We start from the raw sequence: 14325 nt of genomic DNA, 5'->3' as shown, positions 1-14325 counted from the left end.
TCACAGGGCTACACTTAGAGACAGACAACCAAACACACTCACATTCACACCTATGGACAATTTACAATCACCAATTAACCTCAGCATGTTTTTGGACTGTGTGGGAGGAAGCCAGAGAGAACCCACGCTGCATGGAGAGAACATGCAAACTCCACACAGAAAGATCCCCCACCAGGATGCGAACCGGAAACCTTCTTGCTGCGAGGCAACAGTGCTAACCAACTGCGCCACCTTGCAGCCCTTAAACAGTTCCCTGAAAATGAATTCCTTGCTTAAGACCTCGGCAGATTTGTTTCTAGTGCTGTTTAAATATATAAAATGCTTCAAGTCATTAATAACAAAATATAACCCAACCAAACCATGATAAAACATTAAAGGGATCTTTGAATTATTTTGGCTCTCCTTCAAACCACTAACCTCAAAGAACCTTTTTTTTTTCTGTGTGTGAGCAGCAGGTGATGAATTACATACACAACATGTGGAAGGGAGGGAGGGAGGGAGGGAGGTGGGACAGCATCAGCAGAAGACCCACCGCTGGGTTGACACAGCAACAGTGTCAGTGACTGCTCACCTGTGCACAAACCTGTCTGCTGGTGTTGGTGTGTGTGTGTGTGTGGGAGAGGGAGAGGGAGGTGAGCTGCTAATTGATTTCATCCCTAAGGAAAGTTATTTCATCATTTGTGTTTTTTAGCTTGTCTTATGACAGCCTTACAGCAGTCAGTCTGCACGGAGACTCACAGCCCACTGGGAAATTATTAGCTGCTGAATGTGTGTGTGTGTGTGTGTGTGTGTAGGTGAGGGCAACTAAGAATGATAATGCACATGAGAAGGAAGTGATGAAGGAGCTGTAAGATATTACACAGGGATGAGTTAGGATGGAAAAGCAAAAATATATGCCCAGATAGTATTTAGAATAATTTGCAGACAGTTAACTAATTTGTAACATAAGCAGTAACAAAAACACAACATCACAACATCACAAGAGACTACATACACATTCTGAAAATCACTTAGCAAAGATTTGGTCAAAAGTAATCTGGGATAAAAGCAAGCAAAATGTGGTTGAAAGTTGAACCTTTTATGAATGCTCAGGTGACACATCTATTGTTCCAACATCTGAATGTAGTCCTTACATTAGGCTGTTAAGTCATTACTTCAGTAAAGCTTACATGCCACGTCTGAACCTCCAGTTTGTGTAACAAGGTTTTAAAGTGGACATCGAGACATCCTTTGACTTGCAAATCAGTGCTTACACAGAAAGTCATGAGTGAAGCACAAACAAACCACACAATGGTGTTAGCTGCATAGATGAAAGTGACACACAGGTGAATACTCCCATGAATGTGTTGGGAAGGTGACACCCGGGCTAATCACACTGGGTGGGACCCAAACGGGTGAGAGGTTAAACTGGTTTGTTTGACTGCAGCTGGAGGTGTGTAACACTGTTACTGTACTGTGTTATGCAGCATTTTCAGCATAAAAGAAGAAAAAGATTTGTGTTGTTTGCCTATTTGTGGGACCCTGCGCACCGTCTCCTCTTCCCCTCACTAGAACCAGACACTGAACATGGAATAAACCTTTCATGTTAAACCTTTAGTCAGGTTGTGACAACTTCAAAACACAAAACTGTGGCATAAAGTGTACCAAATTTTTATTGATTCAACAAAGCACCTAAAGATCAATTTGCTACAGACAATTTTCTGATGTGCATGATGTTACCATGAGAAGCTGAGTGAGTCACAAAGGACAAAGTGTTGTGAATGTTTCGGGCCATATAATCATAAAAACACACATCTTTACACTCGGCACTAAAAGGCTGTGATTATATGCAATAGGAAAATACAAGACAAAAACAGAAATATCAAGGTGTAAAACATTTTAACAGCAAGTCAAAAATTGCACCAGAACTTGATTTGTATCCAGCATGCTTAAATAAAACCTTTCAAAACACTTTGTACTGCAAAGCTCTGCTTTCTTATGATATCATCATTTTCTACTTTGAACTTCTACACTCACCACTGTGGTTTCTTCACACATATAAAAACATATACAAACCAACAGTAAAAAATAAAAAACAAGCTCCATAGGGCATAAATAAGTTACATTACTAGGTCAGTATATAAGGCATACAAAAACAACATTCCACACAGTAATGCTGAGGTTAATATGGGAAAGTGTCAGTCAGTGCAACAGGTACACAATGTAGAAATCCTTTTGAGGTACAAGGTTGTTCAACTTGACACCAAACATTTAGATTGGCCTAACATCAAACATCTAATTGGCCTACATCAAAATCACTGTTGCATTGCAACCAATCACAAGTTGTCATCCAAAAAGGAAATGAAACATTCAGTGTTCAGGACCTTTAATTCATTCCAAGGCACGGTCCAGGTATGCCTGCATCTTCTCCCGGTGTGACTGGGTGAAACAGTGGCCAATGGCCTGCTCCGTTTCCCTAATGCGCCTCCGGAAGCGGTCGCGGTCTCGTGCCATTTCTTCCCAGTGTCCTTTACGAGATGCCTGCCGAGCAAATGGCCAGGTCCACATGACATGAACATGGACAAGAGGAGAAAAACGCACCTGAAATCCAGAAGAAATGAAAACAAAAAGTCAGTATATTTTGTTCATCAACAGGATGTCTATGTACTCTTCTTTTGGGATTATAAGCTTCTTAGAGGAATTAAGAGTCACTAAGAAATATGGTTATCAGGTTTTTCAGAGCTAAGTTTTATAAAGACCAACAACTTTGTGAAAACACCCTGCACTTTCCAACACTAATCCTGACGAGACAGACATGAAAATAGAGTAAACCAGCTAATCATCTTTCTACCTCAGGGTGTATTTGCTGACAAAGATGTACACTGTGTCTGTTGACCAGCCTTGCAATACTGCTGCAACTTCATTCAGTCCATGTGGAAGTTAAACTCTCTGCTGACTCACTGGAGTCACATGACACCTCGTCATGACGACCAACAGTGTTGCTAACTGACAACAAACAACAACTCAGCTTAACACACTGCATTACAGTGTGTCCACTGTGGCAGGAATTAACTCTTATCTGTGACTTTGACTCACAAGAGGTCGCAACAGTCAGCAGAGGACACTCCCATGTGATATTAATGGACCAACTTTAAATATGTGATCACATGTCTGCTGTATCTCCTAAGGCCAAAGAAACTGAGGAGTGTTATCTGTCCGAAGGCAAAGCTGTCTGTCTTAGATCTGAAAACTGACACTTAAAAAAAATTCATGCTTGCACTTGATATGTATAAACATGTCTGTATTGCTTTTGATTTAAGCCATTTAGTGTACAGCTGATGTCAGAGTTACATTTTAAACCCCTTTTCTTGATGTATTGAAAGACTGTTTCAATGTTCTGTGGTCTACTAAATAGACTTCTTTATTTCAAGCTCCACGTGGTTTCCATTAGAGCTTTATGTAATTCTATCTTAAAGTTTGACTATAATTTGTTAATAGATAATGACCTTTTTCTGAATGGTGCTGGTCTTGTTGTCCTTCTCCACTGGGGGTGTTTGTCCAGGTCTTTTCCATGGCACCATGGTTTTGTCTGAATGGCAGTGATGCTGAAACTGCCTCTCTGGCAGGATGGGCTTGGTAGCTCTAGATTTTCTGGAAGCTTTTCCCCGTTTCTTGCCCTTTGCAGGTGAATTTTTCTCAAAGTGGACATCAAAGAAATCTGAATCGTCTTGGTGGTGGAGTGTTGCTGGTGTTGAGGAGCTCTGGAAACAGGCTTGGAAGTTCAGAGGGTGGTATGGGTCATCCTTTTGGGAGAGACACTTCCACAGCTGTTCTTCTTCATCCTCAGATGAAGGAGGAAAGCTGCTCTCCTTCTCCTCAGTGTCAGTCTCAGACTTGGAGGGAGGTGCAGGAAGTGAGGCCTGTTGTCTAGAGACTGTGGTGGTGACTTGAGGAGTGTTACTACTGACTGTACACGCAGTGAAGCACATGGGATTGTAAGGGTCTTCAGGACTGCTAAAGAAGTCCCAGAGCCTCTCGCTTTCCTCCTTGTCGATGTCAGGGGTCGAACCATCTGAGCTGGCCCAACTGCTCCAACTGCTCTCACTATCAGAGCGGCTGACCCAGATATTCAGGCCTTGAGACCCCAACATCTCCTCGCTGGCCTTGCTCACTGACATAAAGTCAGAATCACTACTGTCTGGCGTTTCACTTTTACTTTTCCCCATGTTTGGGCTAGTTGAAATGCAGGCTGAGAAAAAGAAGGGGTTGTAAGGATCACTAGATTTTGACAGAGACTCCCAAAGCGCCCTACTTTCCTCACTCTCAAATTCTGCTACGTTCTGGTCTTCCTCGCTGCTCCAGTGAGAGCTTCTCTCCTCCTCTGAAGTGTCCTGTTTGTAAACTTTCTCCTTCCTTGTATCCTGGTTGAAAACCTTCTCACTCTTCTTATGGCTGGTGTTGTTTGGACCAGAACTGTCACTGCTTGATACAAAGATGTTCCAGTCGCCGTTGAAGCCCATTTTCCAGCTGGATTGGTGTCCAAGAAAGATGCCCTCTTCTTTACCAGCTGTTCTGGACACAAAGTCGTCCACAAGTCCGCAGCACAGATCGTCAGCACGCAGACTGGACAGCAAGGCCTCAGCAGTGGATTTCCCAGCGAAGGGGTCGCCAACGTCGGCACAGAAGTTAGAGAGGGGATTTGAACCACCAACCATGACTCCGTTATCACCGTCAAACAACGAGGAGAACAGGAAGGATTCAGATGGGTTTGCTGCTGTGGTCATGTGCTGGATGTGTTGACCTGTCTCGTCTGTGATTCGAACGTGAACTTCGAACCTGAACATCTGGAAAACTGAAAAACAAAAAAATAGTAGATTAAAATTCAACAGAGATTGATTTAAAAGCAAAGTATTTGAGACAGTAGTCATGATGTTAAGCTATTTTACTCTGTCAGATGGTATTTTCGAGTGGGGTATTATTGTACTATATTTGTTGTATTAATCCAGGTGAAGAGTCACATTCGCTTTGCTTTGTCAAAGCTGACAGCAGAATAGTGCTTCCCGATTCGTAAACTGTTGACAAAGACTCATTGTGTGGTGCTTAAGGACTTGATAACTATGATGATTAAGAGCTGGCAGACAGAAGGTGTATACGACAGAAGTTAGTCACTGTCGTATTTAAAATTAATAAGTGGCCACTACAAACACACAGTTGGTGAGACTACCAGGGTTAACACAATTTACTGCATCGTTAACAATAGCTACTATGTGACCTGAGATAAAGTAGTAGTCCTTCACCCACTCAGCTGGATTTTGGACTTTCCAGTGACAGTAAACACATCACAACGGTTAAACTTCGCCACGATCATGGAGGCGTTGTATTCAAATGAACAACGCGGGAGAGACAAAGTACCAACGGTTTAATGTTCAGTGCTTACCTGACATGAAAGAGTAGTAAATGACTTGAACCAGCAGCCGAAGCTGTTCCCACAACACAGTCAGCATCTGTTTAGTCCAAGGCAAAAGCGCCATCCCTCCGCTGCCGAACCTCTCCATCGCCGTCCGCTCGGAGCCTCTCACGGTACCAACAGTCGTGGCCATTTTTTACGTCTGTCTTCCCCTCCTCGGATTACTACGGCGTCTGCGTTGAGAAAAACTCTCACGTATTCTGGTATTCCTCGTCGAAAACCAACGGATTTCGCGTATTTGTCGGTGACAGAAAAGCGTCGATGTGCTGTCGCTTCATTTTTCGGCAATTCCGTGCCATTTTTTGGATCTCCTTCGTCAGATAATTTCGTGTAGTTGCTCCATGTTTCACCGCGATGTTATCGTTATTGTTGTAGTAGAACGGAATGTCTCGCTGTTGCAACACCGACTGTTAAAATAAACACGGTGACGTCAGGCAGCGCAGGGATTGGCCAGAGCAGCTGCCACCGCGTCACAAGCCCAGCCCCCGACGTATGACGCATAGAAAGTGTCTGTAATTTCTTGAGCCTCCGGGAAGTCCTATTCTCACACCCGTGATCAAATCTCCCCGACAATCCAGTGAAATTCAAGTTAAATATAGGTGTTTACAGGATTTCCCAACGACTCGAAACAAATCAACTTTCATTTTCGTTGTATCACAGCAGTCTTCAAATTTTAATCTCATAATTGCACCATTTTATTTGAGAGTATAAACTAAAATATAGCCATCCTACATTCTTTCTATACTTAGCACATGTTCTACATTAATATCACAATCAGTGCAAACTCCCATTCCAGTGGTTCTCAAATTGGAAATGTTTTTAATTAAATCCATTTAGTAGTAATTTTGGCAACCATATCAATAGTACGTCACCTTTATCATATCTTTTTCTGAGGACAGATTAGAAGATCCAGGACTATTTTTCTTTCATGAGAATAAAAAACCCAAGACTATATTCAAGGCCAGTCTGACACACCTAGACCTAACAACACCACTGGTATCACAACAGTTTAAAGGTTTATAGTCCACATTCCCATTCACAGGAAATGCCTGAGCTATGATAAACTCAGCAAAAACCATTTATAAACATGGTAAAATGTCTCATCATGCTTTAAATTGTATGAACTTAGCTATATTAGAAAAAGACAACTGGACAATTCCCAATTTAAACTGTTTTATTAATCCAAAAAGTGTAGAGTTTATGCCACCAGAGCAGAAGCTGTAGAGGACTCGCTGTAAACAGAAAGAAAAACAACATTAGTGTCAGCACTCCTTAAAATTACAAACAGTAAACAGGATCTTACACTTTAACCCCACACTCATCATTTATAGGCAGCACAAAAGCTGGTAATAAACTATTTATAACACACTATCATAGTTTTAATCAGATATTTGCACATTAAGTATGAGTGTGTTACATTTTTATCTGTACTATATCCACAAAAGTCACTTTGTACTATCAAAACTGTTTGTTATACTGCCATTCAATATCTTGTTTATATACCATGCTACACTGAAGATGCTAATGGGATTAGCTCTAGATATTGATTAAATTAACACATCTGTAAGCAACAGCACTGTGTGTTAATTAACTATTTCTTTGGTTTAATATGCTGCTTATACATAATACACAGGGTGACAAACCCAAGAGCTTCAACATAAAGTCAATGGATTTCTTTTTTTATGGTATACTGAAACAACTATTTATCGTTTAATTTGTGAGTTCTGTCCATTCTTGCTTTTGGCCAGGCTGTATCATTTTTGTAATCATTATTTTAAAAAGGGATCAATGATAATCCATGTGTTTGGTTCCACAAATGACCGGAAAATACATAAATAACTTGAATGAAGGTGAAATTGTGTGAAGGGGACTGGCAGAGATGGCACCAAGTAGCCACTCTGCTAATTTACCTCCAGCTTTTTTTCTGGCACAACAGAAATATCACTACTCTTAAAAAACGTGAAGAGCAGGACAATGAATTGTGCAATTTTTACATACATGCAGCTCATTAAGGACAGTTATTGGTGTCATAGAAATGAAACAGATTTTAACTTTGTCACCACTTGTCATACCTTTGCACAGTTACATTGTACGAGCATAATCAAATTCGGGAAAGTGATGCTCGAAACCAAATATAAGAAGGAACAGCAGAACCAATACTTACTACTTCCAGTTGGGGGCCAGTACTCTCTTGGTCTTGTAGTAACGGGCCAGCCTGTGGATCCTGCTCTCAATAAGAATCAGGCGGAACTTGGCATCCTTGTCCTGGAAGTAAAGTAACATTATGGGTATGAAGTCTAACACATTTTAAAATGGCCAAATGTGTGCATCCAACCATGTAAACTCCAATAGTCTTTGCCACAAGCACATTCACCATTGCAGTTTCCTTTTGATTACCATCACATTACGCACTCTTTTGGGAATATAAATAAATAAAATAAATTCAAGGGATATAAAGCATTTCTACTGAAGCACTGTCGAATTTTAGTTTCCATCAATCTCTATATTTTATGACTGCTTTCTCCTCCAAACAGGAGGAACATTTGGTGGCACTTGGAATTTACAGTAACTACTTTAAGGCACCTTGGAAATAGACCTTCTATAAATCCTCACAAAACTGCAGAAAAGTACCTATGATGTCACTCTAACACTGGTGAAACAAATCTAAACATTACTGTTTTCATATCTGACCCAACTAATGGACCGAGCTTTGGCATACCTTTCTGTTTCTCTCCAGATGCTTCCTGACTGCCACAGCCTTCTTGATGAGGTGGTAGAGATCCTCAGGCAGGTCAGGGGCCAGACCCTTGGACTTAAGGATCCTCAGGATTTTGTTACCAGTGACAAAACGTACCTGGGCAACACCATGGGAGTCCCTCAGAATCACACCTGGACAAAGCAACAAACAGGCTTAAAACTTTGTATGTTGCTCACAAACCAGAACTTTTCTTCGTGCATTTGTCATGTCACCCTCTGGATCTATGATCATTATTATTATTGGATTTCATCAAAAATAATAACAAAGAAAACACAAGTAATCTACTAATACTGTTTCAAAAGCACAATTTCAAGGTTTCAAGAACATAGTGTTGAAAAACAAAAATTGAAAACAGAAAAAATTGTGCTGATGCCTGTCTACAAAAACTTTTTTTTCTCCAAACTACATACACTCAAAATGTGTGTGCAAAGGAAGACAAAAACCGTTTAAAACAGTTTTATGCCGACAGTAGCAACTTTTGTAGTTTTTGACTGAATGTCTTTTCTCTGTAGCTTTGCACAGCACAAATTTGCAATGACAGAATATCAAATAACGGTGTACTGTATGTCAGTTATGCCAGTGCTTTGCTGTAACAATAAGAATAATTTTAAAAAATAAGCATGATAACCATAACCCCCTACAAAAACTATGTTGAAATACTGTTTGTTATTTTGTCAAGCCAAGCTGTGACTGTTCTGCTAAAGTAGTAAACTGCATTGATATTTCTGCAAGTGTCACATTTGTGGCTCTACAAGCTATACTGTTCACCTGACATATGAAATATGAGCATACAACAATTGTTTTGTTAGGGGGGAAAAATTATTCGATGGTTTTGGAAGATGTTGGGGTCATTTTGGGGATAATGGAAAGCTCTATAAACTCCAATGTCAGTAATAGTCTCAAATATCTTACATAGTGTAATCATATGTCACCAATGTCTTTAGCTTACATGAACGCACTCAGTTAAAAAATACAGGTCATTTTTGAGATCTGTAATAGACAACTAACTGCAATTCCAGTGTTGGAAAATTAACACTACAAAAATGGATGTTAATTGTCAACTTCTCCCAAATGAAAACTTACCGATCTGAGAGGGAGTCAGGCCCTTTTTGGCCAGCTTAAAGATCTGCTCTTTCACATCATCAGATGTGAGTTTCAGCCACTATAGAAAAAAAAAAAGTTCATATCATTAGCTATCACGCGGGCTCTCCAATAGTTTGCTAGTTATCATTATGCAAAGCTAAAACATAATGCATGTATACTCACAGTGGGAACACTGCGCCTGTAAGGCAGAGCTGACTGGGACAAGCCCTTTCTGTAGAAAAGAGAGAAAAAACAAGTTAGGTGAGCAAAAGCAAATATTACAATCCTGTCAACAGGAAATTAAGAAAACTATTTCTAGAATCTTTTCAGCGTTGACGGGCCGGTTAATGCTAGCTTCATGGTCGTGCTACGGCTACATATTGTGAAATCTAACGTAGTGTTTGGCTAACAGTGCTTTAACTCGAAAAGAAAATGGGTTTAAGTTGGGACTGTCTGACGTATCTATGTCTAATTAGGAAATTACAGTGAGGGAGTAAAATCGTGGTGAGTAGCAAGTATGCTAACTTTGCTAATGCAAGCTAACTGGAGGTGGTGGTCGATTTGACGGTGCGGGTATCTAAGTCAATTTGTCGCTTACAAGGTGAATAAAAGAGCTAATTTCGGTCCTCAGTCAACCAAGACATGTTTATAAGCTATATCTGGCACCTAATACTGACCTACCGAAATAAAAATCTATCTTAAATTGATAAAAAGAGAGCTCACCCGGGAGCGTGCATGCGACCCATGATGGCGGTAGAGGAAGAGAGGCCGCACACGCGACACAAAATGGTATTTTGCGCCTGCGTCGGAAGTGACGCAATGACGCAGAGACGTATTGTTGACGGCGACTTTCCAAATTGTCTTGGCGACTTTTATTTTGTGAACAGCGACTAGCGAATTTTTCTGGTGTTATTGGATACTTGTGGGGTTTTGGACAGTTTGAAGTGAAAGCACGTATCGTTGGGCAGATATTGTCGTCAACGAGCAGTGGGTGCTGTCATGAGCTCCTCCCCGTTCCGAAGCAGTCTCAGGTGGTCTATGGTCAGTAGTCAGGCGCAGCGGTCCCAGCTGCAGTCGGATATGGCAAGCCCTTTTAACATTAAATAGCTAGTCTGGATATGTAATACAGATATCCGCAATTCAATTATTCCTAGTCAAAATGAACACATCAGATATCCACAATGACGTTGTTCCTATCCACAGTTGTAATTACAGATATCTACAACGTAATTCCTCCTAGGACGAATGACATCACTTTCCCCATTGATGTGTATGGGGTTTCTCATTACAGATATCTTTAATTCAAATATGTATGTTACATGGCTGAGGTTTTATACTCAATGTAGAGTGATCCTCAAAACATTTTGTATCTGACTTTTTTGAAGTCAGTGCTGGGTGAGGTACAGTTGGTCATCAAGGCTTTTGAGGGAGCGCAGACACATCCTCTTAAACTTCTTGACAGTTTGATAAGCCTGATAAAGTCTGAGTTGCAGAGTGCAGCATCCACTGGCAAACACTGATGTACTCGAAGAGCCAATTGATGGATACATCAGTCCCAAACCATACGTGGTTACCTTCTTGATTCAAAGGCACCTGAGCTACACACAAATGAGCTGAGGGTGAGATTGCCGAACAACACTGAAGCAGTACGGTTCATGTCCGTTTTTAATGTCGAGGAAACTATACAGCACAATAAAAGCCTGGGAGAAATAGAAAAAAGTAGTCAAGCTCCTTGGCTACTCTCCTGCAGAGACAGACAAGATTGTACAGCATTGGCGTGCCATCCATCTTAGCAAGTGGAATGAAACAAAAAAACACAGTGAACTTCTGGAGGGAGATTTGGAAGTTCAGGGATGCTGACATGCCCTTCGCCTGACACTGCCTAGTGCAGCTTCTCTTTCCCTGTCCGCCCCTCCCCTCTCCCTTTTCCCTAGGTGGGCGTGCATTGATTGGTGCGTGTAAGAGAACAGGTGCAGTGATCCTGCTGATTACCTGGAGTGCTTTCACTGCGGCGGGGCATGGTATGGGCATGGTCATCTATTCACCACTCTTCACCTGGTTCCAAAATAAGCTGACTGCAGACCACGACATGACGCCAGACCGTAAAGCTCTCTCTGCTAGTTTGCCCTGTCTCTGTTCTGGTTCTTTGCTCCGTGCCCTGAAGATTTCGCTAGCCTGTGTTTTTTCTCTGCTCCAGTCTGGACCCACCCCGCTGACTGAAGCTCTTGGTCAACACTCTGTTCATTTGCTCCAGTTTTGCTGCTTCATTCCTGGAAACAGTCAATGGTTCACCACCATGTCACCATGCCTGTCCTCTGCCACCGGCTTTACTCACATCGGCTTCCACCACCAGCCACGCCGCTTGCCACCTCTCCCCTTCTCCTTCCCCCTCAGTCTGTAAACGTCATTCTCATGCTGGGTCCTTTTGTAAATTTGTATATAGCGTTGTTTCATAGTTTTTTTTGTATATAGTCTTTATTATTTTCCATTTACTTCTCTGGTTATTTCAATTATAGTTTCTTGGATTTTTTTTGTAGTTATTTTTGCACTCTGTTCCTGTAGCTTGTTTACTCCTCTGCTCAGCCTAGTATAGTTCTCTTTGTGTGTGCTTGCTCTAGCTCTCATCCTTGCATTAAATGCAGTGTCCACCTGCTTTCTAGTTATCAGTCACTAGTCAGTTTACCTGCAACTCTTGACCCAGTTTCTGCTTCCCGTAAATATTGTCTGTGTATATATATAAATATATATGGCAAATTGGTTCTGTGGGAAGGACCAGACAGAGAGCAATTCAAACACACTGATGACAACACAGACGAGCAAAGTCGCCACCTCGCCCAGACCAGGGAAACTGGGACATCCCTCCTGAGCCAGGCCTGGAGGGGAGCTCGCCAGAGAGCACTTGGTGGCTGAGCCTTGGGTCCCCGTGGGGCTCGGTCGGGCACAGCCCGAAAAAGAGACGTGGGGCCACTGCCCAGAGGGCCCACCACCCACAGAGCAGGAAATTGGGGTCAGGTGCTATGCCCACCATGTGGTAGGCAGGAGCAGGCCCCCTGGTGGTGTACAGTAGCTCTAAGGACATGGAACCACTGGTGGGGAAGGAACCTGAGCTGGTGCGGGAGGTGAAGCGGTACCAGCTAGATATAGTCAGGTTAACCTCCATGCACAGCAAGGGCTCCGGGACCAAACTCCCCCGGCTGAGTGCTGCCTTGTTGGAGTTCTCCCTAGACAATGAGAGGGTCACCTGTCTGCAACTGCATGTGCAGAGGGGAAGAGAGAAGTGAAAAGAGGAGCGGAGCTGTCAACTGATCACCACCTGGTGGTGAGTTGGATCCGATGGCAGAGAAGGATGCCAAACAGACCTGGAAAACCCAAACGTGTAGTGAGGGTGAACTGGGGATGTCTGGCGGAGGCCCCTGTCCGTGGGGTTTTCAATTACCACTTCTGGAAGACTTTCTCCTGCATCTCGGGGGAGGTTGGGGACATGGAGTCGGACTAGGCCATGTTCAACGCCCCCACTGCAGAAGCGGCCGTTCGGAGCTGTGGCCAGAAGGTTGCTGGTGCCTGTTGTGGCAACAACCCCAAAACCTGCTGGTGGACACCAGGAAGCCATTAAACTGAAGGAGACTTTTCAGGCCTGGTTGGCTTGGGGGTCTACTGAAGCAACAGACAGCTACTGGTTGACCAAAAGGGCTGCAGCTGCAGCGGTTGCGGAAGCTAAAGGGAGAGGGGAGGCTATGGAGAAGGACTTTCGGCTAGCCTCGAGGAAATTCTGGCAAACCGTTCGACGCCTCAGAAAGGGGAGGCAGGGATTTTCCCAGGCTGTGTACAGTCGGGGAGGAGAACTGCTGACCCAGACTGGGGACCTTGTCGGGCAGTGGAAGGAGCACTTTCTGAACCCGGTAAGCACGTCCTCTGCCGAGGGGGCAGAGCCTGAAGACTTGGGGGTTTCTGTGTCCATATCTGTGGCAGAGGTCGCCGATGTAATGAAAAACTCCTTGTGGCAAGGTGCCAGGTGTGGACGAGATTCCCCCTAAGATGCTAAAGGCTCTGGACATTGTTGGACTGCCATGGCTGACACGTCTCTTCAGTGTTGCGTGGGAGTCGTTTACAGTGCCTGTGGAGTGGCAGACCAGGGTGGTGGTTCCCATTTTCAAAAGGGGGACTGGAGAGTGTGTTTCAACTACCAGAGTATCACACTTCTCTGCCTCCCCAGGAAAGTTTACTCTCGGTTGCTGGAAAGGAGGCTCCGACCATTTGTCGAACCTTGGATTCAGGAGGAGCAATGCGGATTCCATCCTGGTCGTGGAACAGTGGACCAGCTCTTTACCCTTGCGGAGCTGCTGAGGGGGACATGGGAGTTCGACCAGCCAGTCTACATGTTTTTGTGGATTTGGAGAAGGCCTATAACCATGTTCACTGAGGGGCCCTGTGGGGGGTACTGAGGGAGTATGGGGTACCAGGCTCACTCGCTGTGTCCACATTCTTGGCAAAAAGTCAAACATGTTCTCAGTGGGTGTTGGGCTCCGCCAGGGCTGCCTCCAATACTGTTTGTGGTGATCATGGACATTATTTTAAGGTGCAGCCGGGGTGAGGAGGGTGTCTGCTTTGGGGACCTCAGGATCGCGTCTCTGCTTTTTGTGGACAGTGTGGTCCTGATGGCTTCATCAGACCATGACCTTCAGCACGCACCGGAGTGGTTTGCAGCCGAGTGCAAAGCGGCGGGAATGTGGATCAGTACCTCCAAGTCCGAGGCCATGGTCCTCGGCCAGAAGCCAGTGGATGGCTCCCTCCAGGTGGGGGTGGGAGCAGCTTCCCCAAGCAAGGGAGTTTAAGTCTCTCGGGATCTTGTTCACAAGTGATGGGAAAATGGTGCAGTGTCAGCAGTAATGCGGGTGCTGTATCGAACTGTCGTGGTGAAGAGGGAGCTGAGCCGCAAGGCGAAGCTCTCGATTTACTAGTCCATCTACGTCCCAACCCTGACCTATGTCACCTATTTTTAGTACACTTATCAGTGTACTAACAAGCAGACTTAGAAATC

At 43.6% G+C, this 14325-nt stretch overlaps 2 protein-coding genes across 2 annotated transcripts; both read right to left on the bottom strand.

Moving 5' to 3' along the window:
* Nucleotides 1-1634: 1634 nt before the first annotated feature.
* On the bottom strand, nucleotides 1635-5977 carry LOC103366520 (protein phosphatase 1, regulatory subunit 15B-like). Its single transcript, XM_008294279.1, has 3 exons — nucleotides 5417-5977; nucleotides 3486-4831; nucleotides 1635-2580 (listed from the first exon to the last, which is right to left on the bottom strand). Exons 1-3 carry the CDS (start codon nucleotides 5577-5579, stop codon nucleotides 2371-2373), a joined length of 1719 nt encoding a protein of 572 aa, XP_008292501.1. The 5' UTR covers nucleotides 5580-5977; the 3' UTR covers nucleotides 1635-2370.
* A 625-nt stretch (nucleotides 5978-6602) lies between these two features.
* rps13 (ribosomal protein S13) lies at nucleotides 6603-10112 on the bottom strand. The gene is made up of 6 exons (XM_008294267.1): nucleotides 10011-10112; nucleotides 9471-9519; nucleotides 9288-9366; nucleotides 8166-8335; nucleotides 7611-7711; nucleotides 6603-6678 (listed from the first exon to the last, which is right to left on the bottom strand). The coding sequence occupies exons 1-6, from the start codon at nucleotides 10031-10033 to the stop codon at nucleotides 6645-6647; spliced, it is 456 nt and encodes a 151-aa protein (XP_008292489.1). The 5' UTR covers nucleotides 10034-10112; the 3' UTR covers nucleotides 6603-6644.
* Between the last annotated feature and the right edge of the window lie 4213 nt (nucleotides 10113-14325).

Source organism: Stegastes partitus, unplaced genomic scaffold, assembly GCF_000690725.1.
Source record: "Stegastes partitus isolate 25-593 unplaced genomic scaffold, Stegastes_partitus-1.0.2 Scaffold21, whole genome shotgun sequence".
Taxonomy (NCBI): Eukaryota; Metazoa; Chordata; class Actinopteri; family Pomacentridae; genus Stegastes; species Stegastes partitus.
The sequence above is the reverse complement of the archived record's forward strand: the minus strand, read 5'-3'. Positions and strand labels throughout refer to the sequence as shown.

Coding starts and splice junctions, on each gene's coding strand:
- LOC103366520 (XM_008294279.1), bottom strand. CDS start 5,579: ATGGCCACGACTGTTGGTACCGTGAGAGGCTCCGAGCGGACGGCGATG. Junction 4,832..5,416: donor TTACTACTCTTTCATGTCAG/GTAAGCACTGAA, acceptor TTTGTTTTTCAG/TTTTCCAGATGTTCAGGTTC. Junction 2,581..3,485: donor CCAGCACCATTCAGAAAAAG/GTCATTATCTAT, acceptor TCTGGATTTCAG/GTGCGTTTTTCTCCTCTTGT.
- rps13 (XM_008294267.1), bottom strand. CDS start 10,033: ATGGGTCGCATGCACGCTCCCGG. Junction 7,712..8,165: donor ATCTGGAGAGAAACAGAAAG/GTATGCCAAAGC, acceptor CTTTACTTCCAG/GACAAGGATGCCAAGTTCCG. Junction 6,679..7,610: donor CTGGCCCCCAACTGGAAGTA/GTAAGTATTGGT, acceptor TTCTGTTTACAG/CGAGTCCTCTACAGCTTCTG.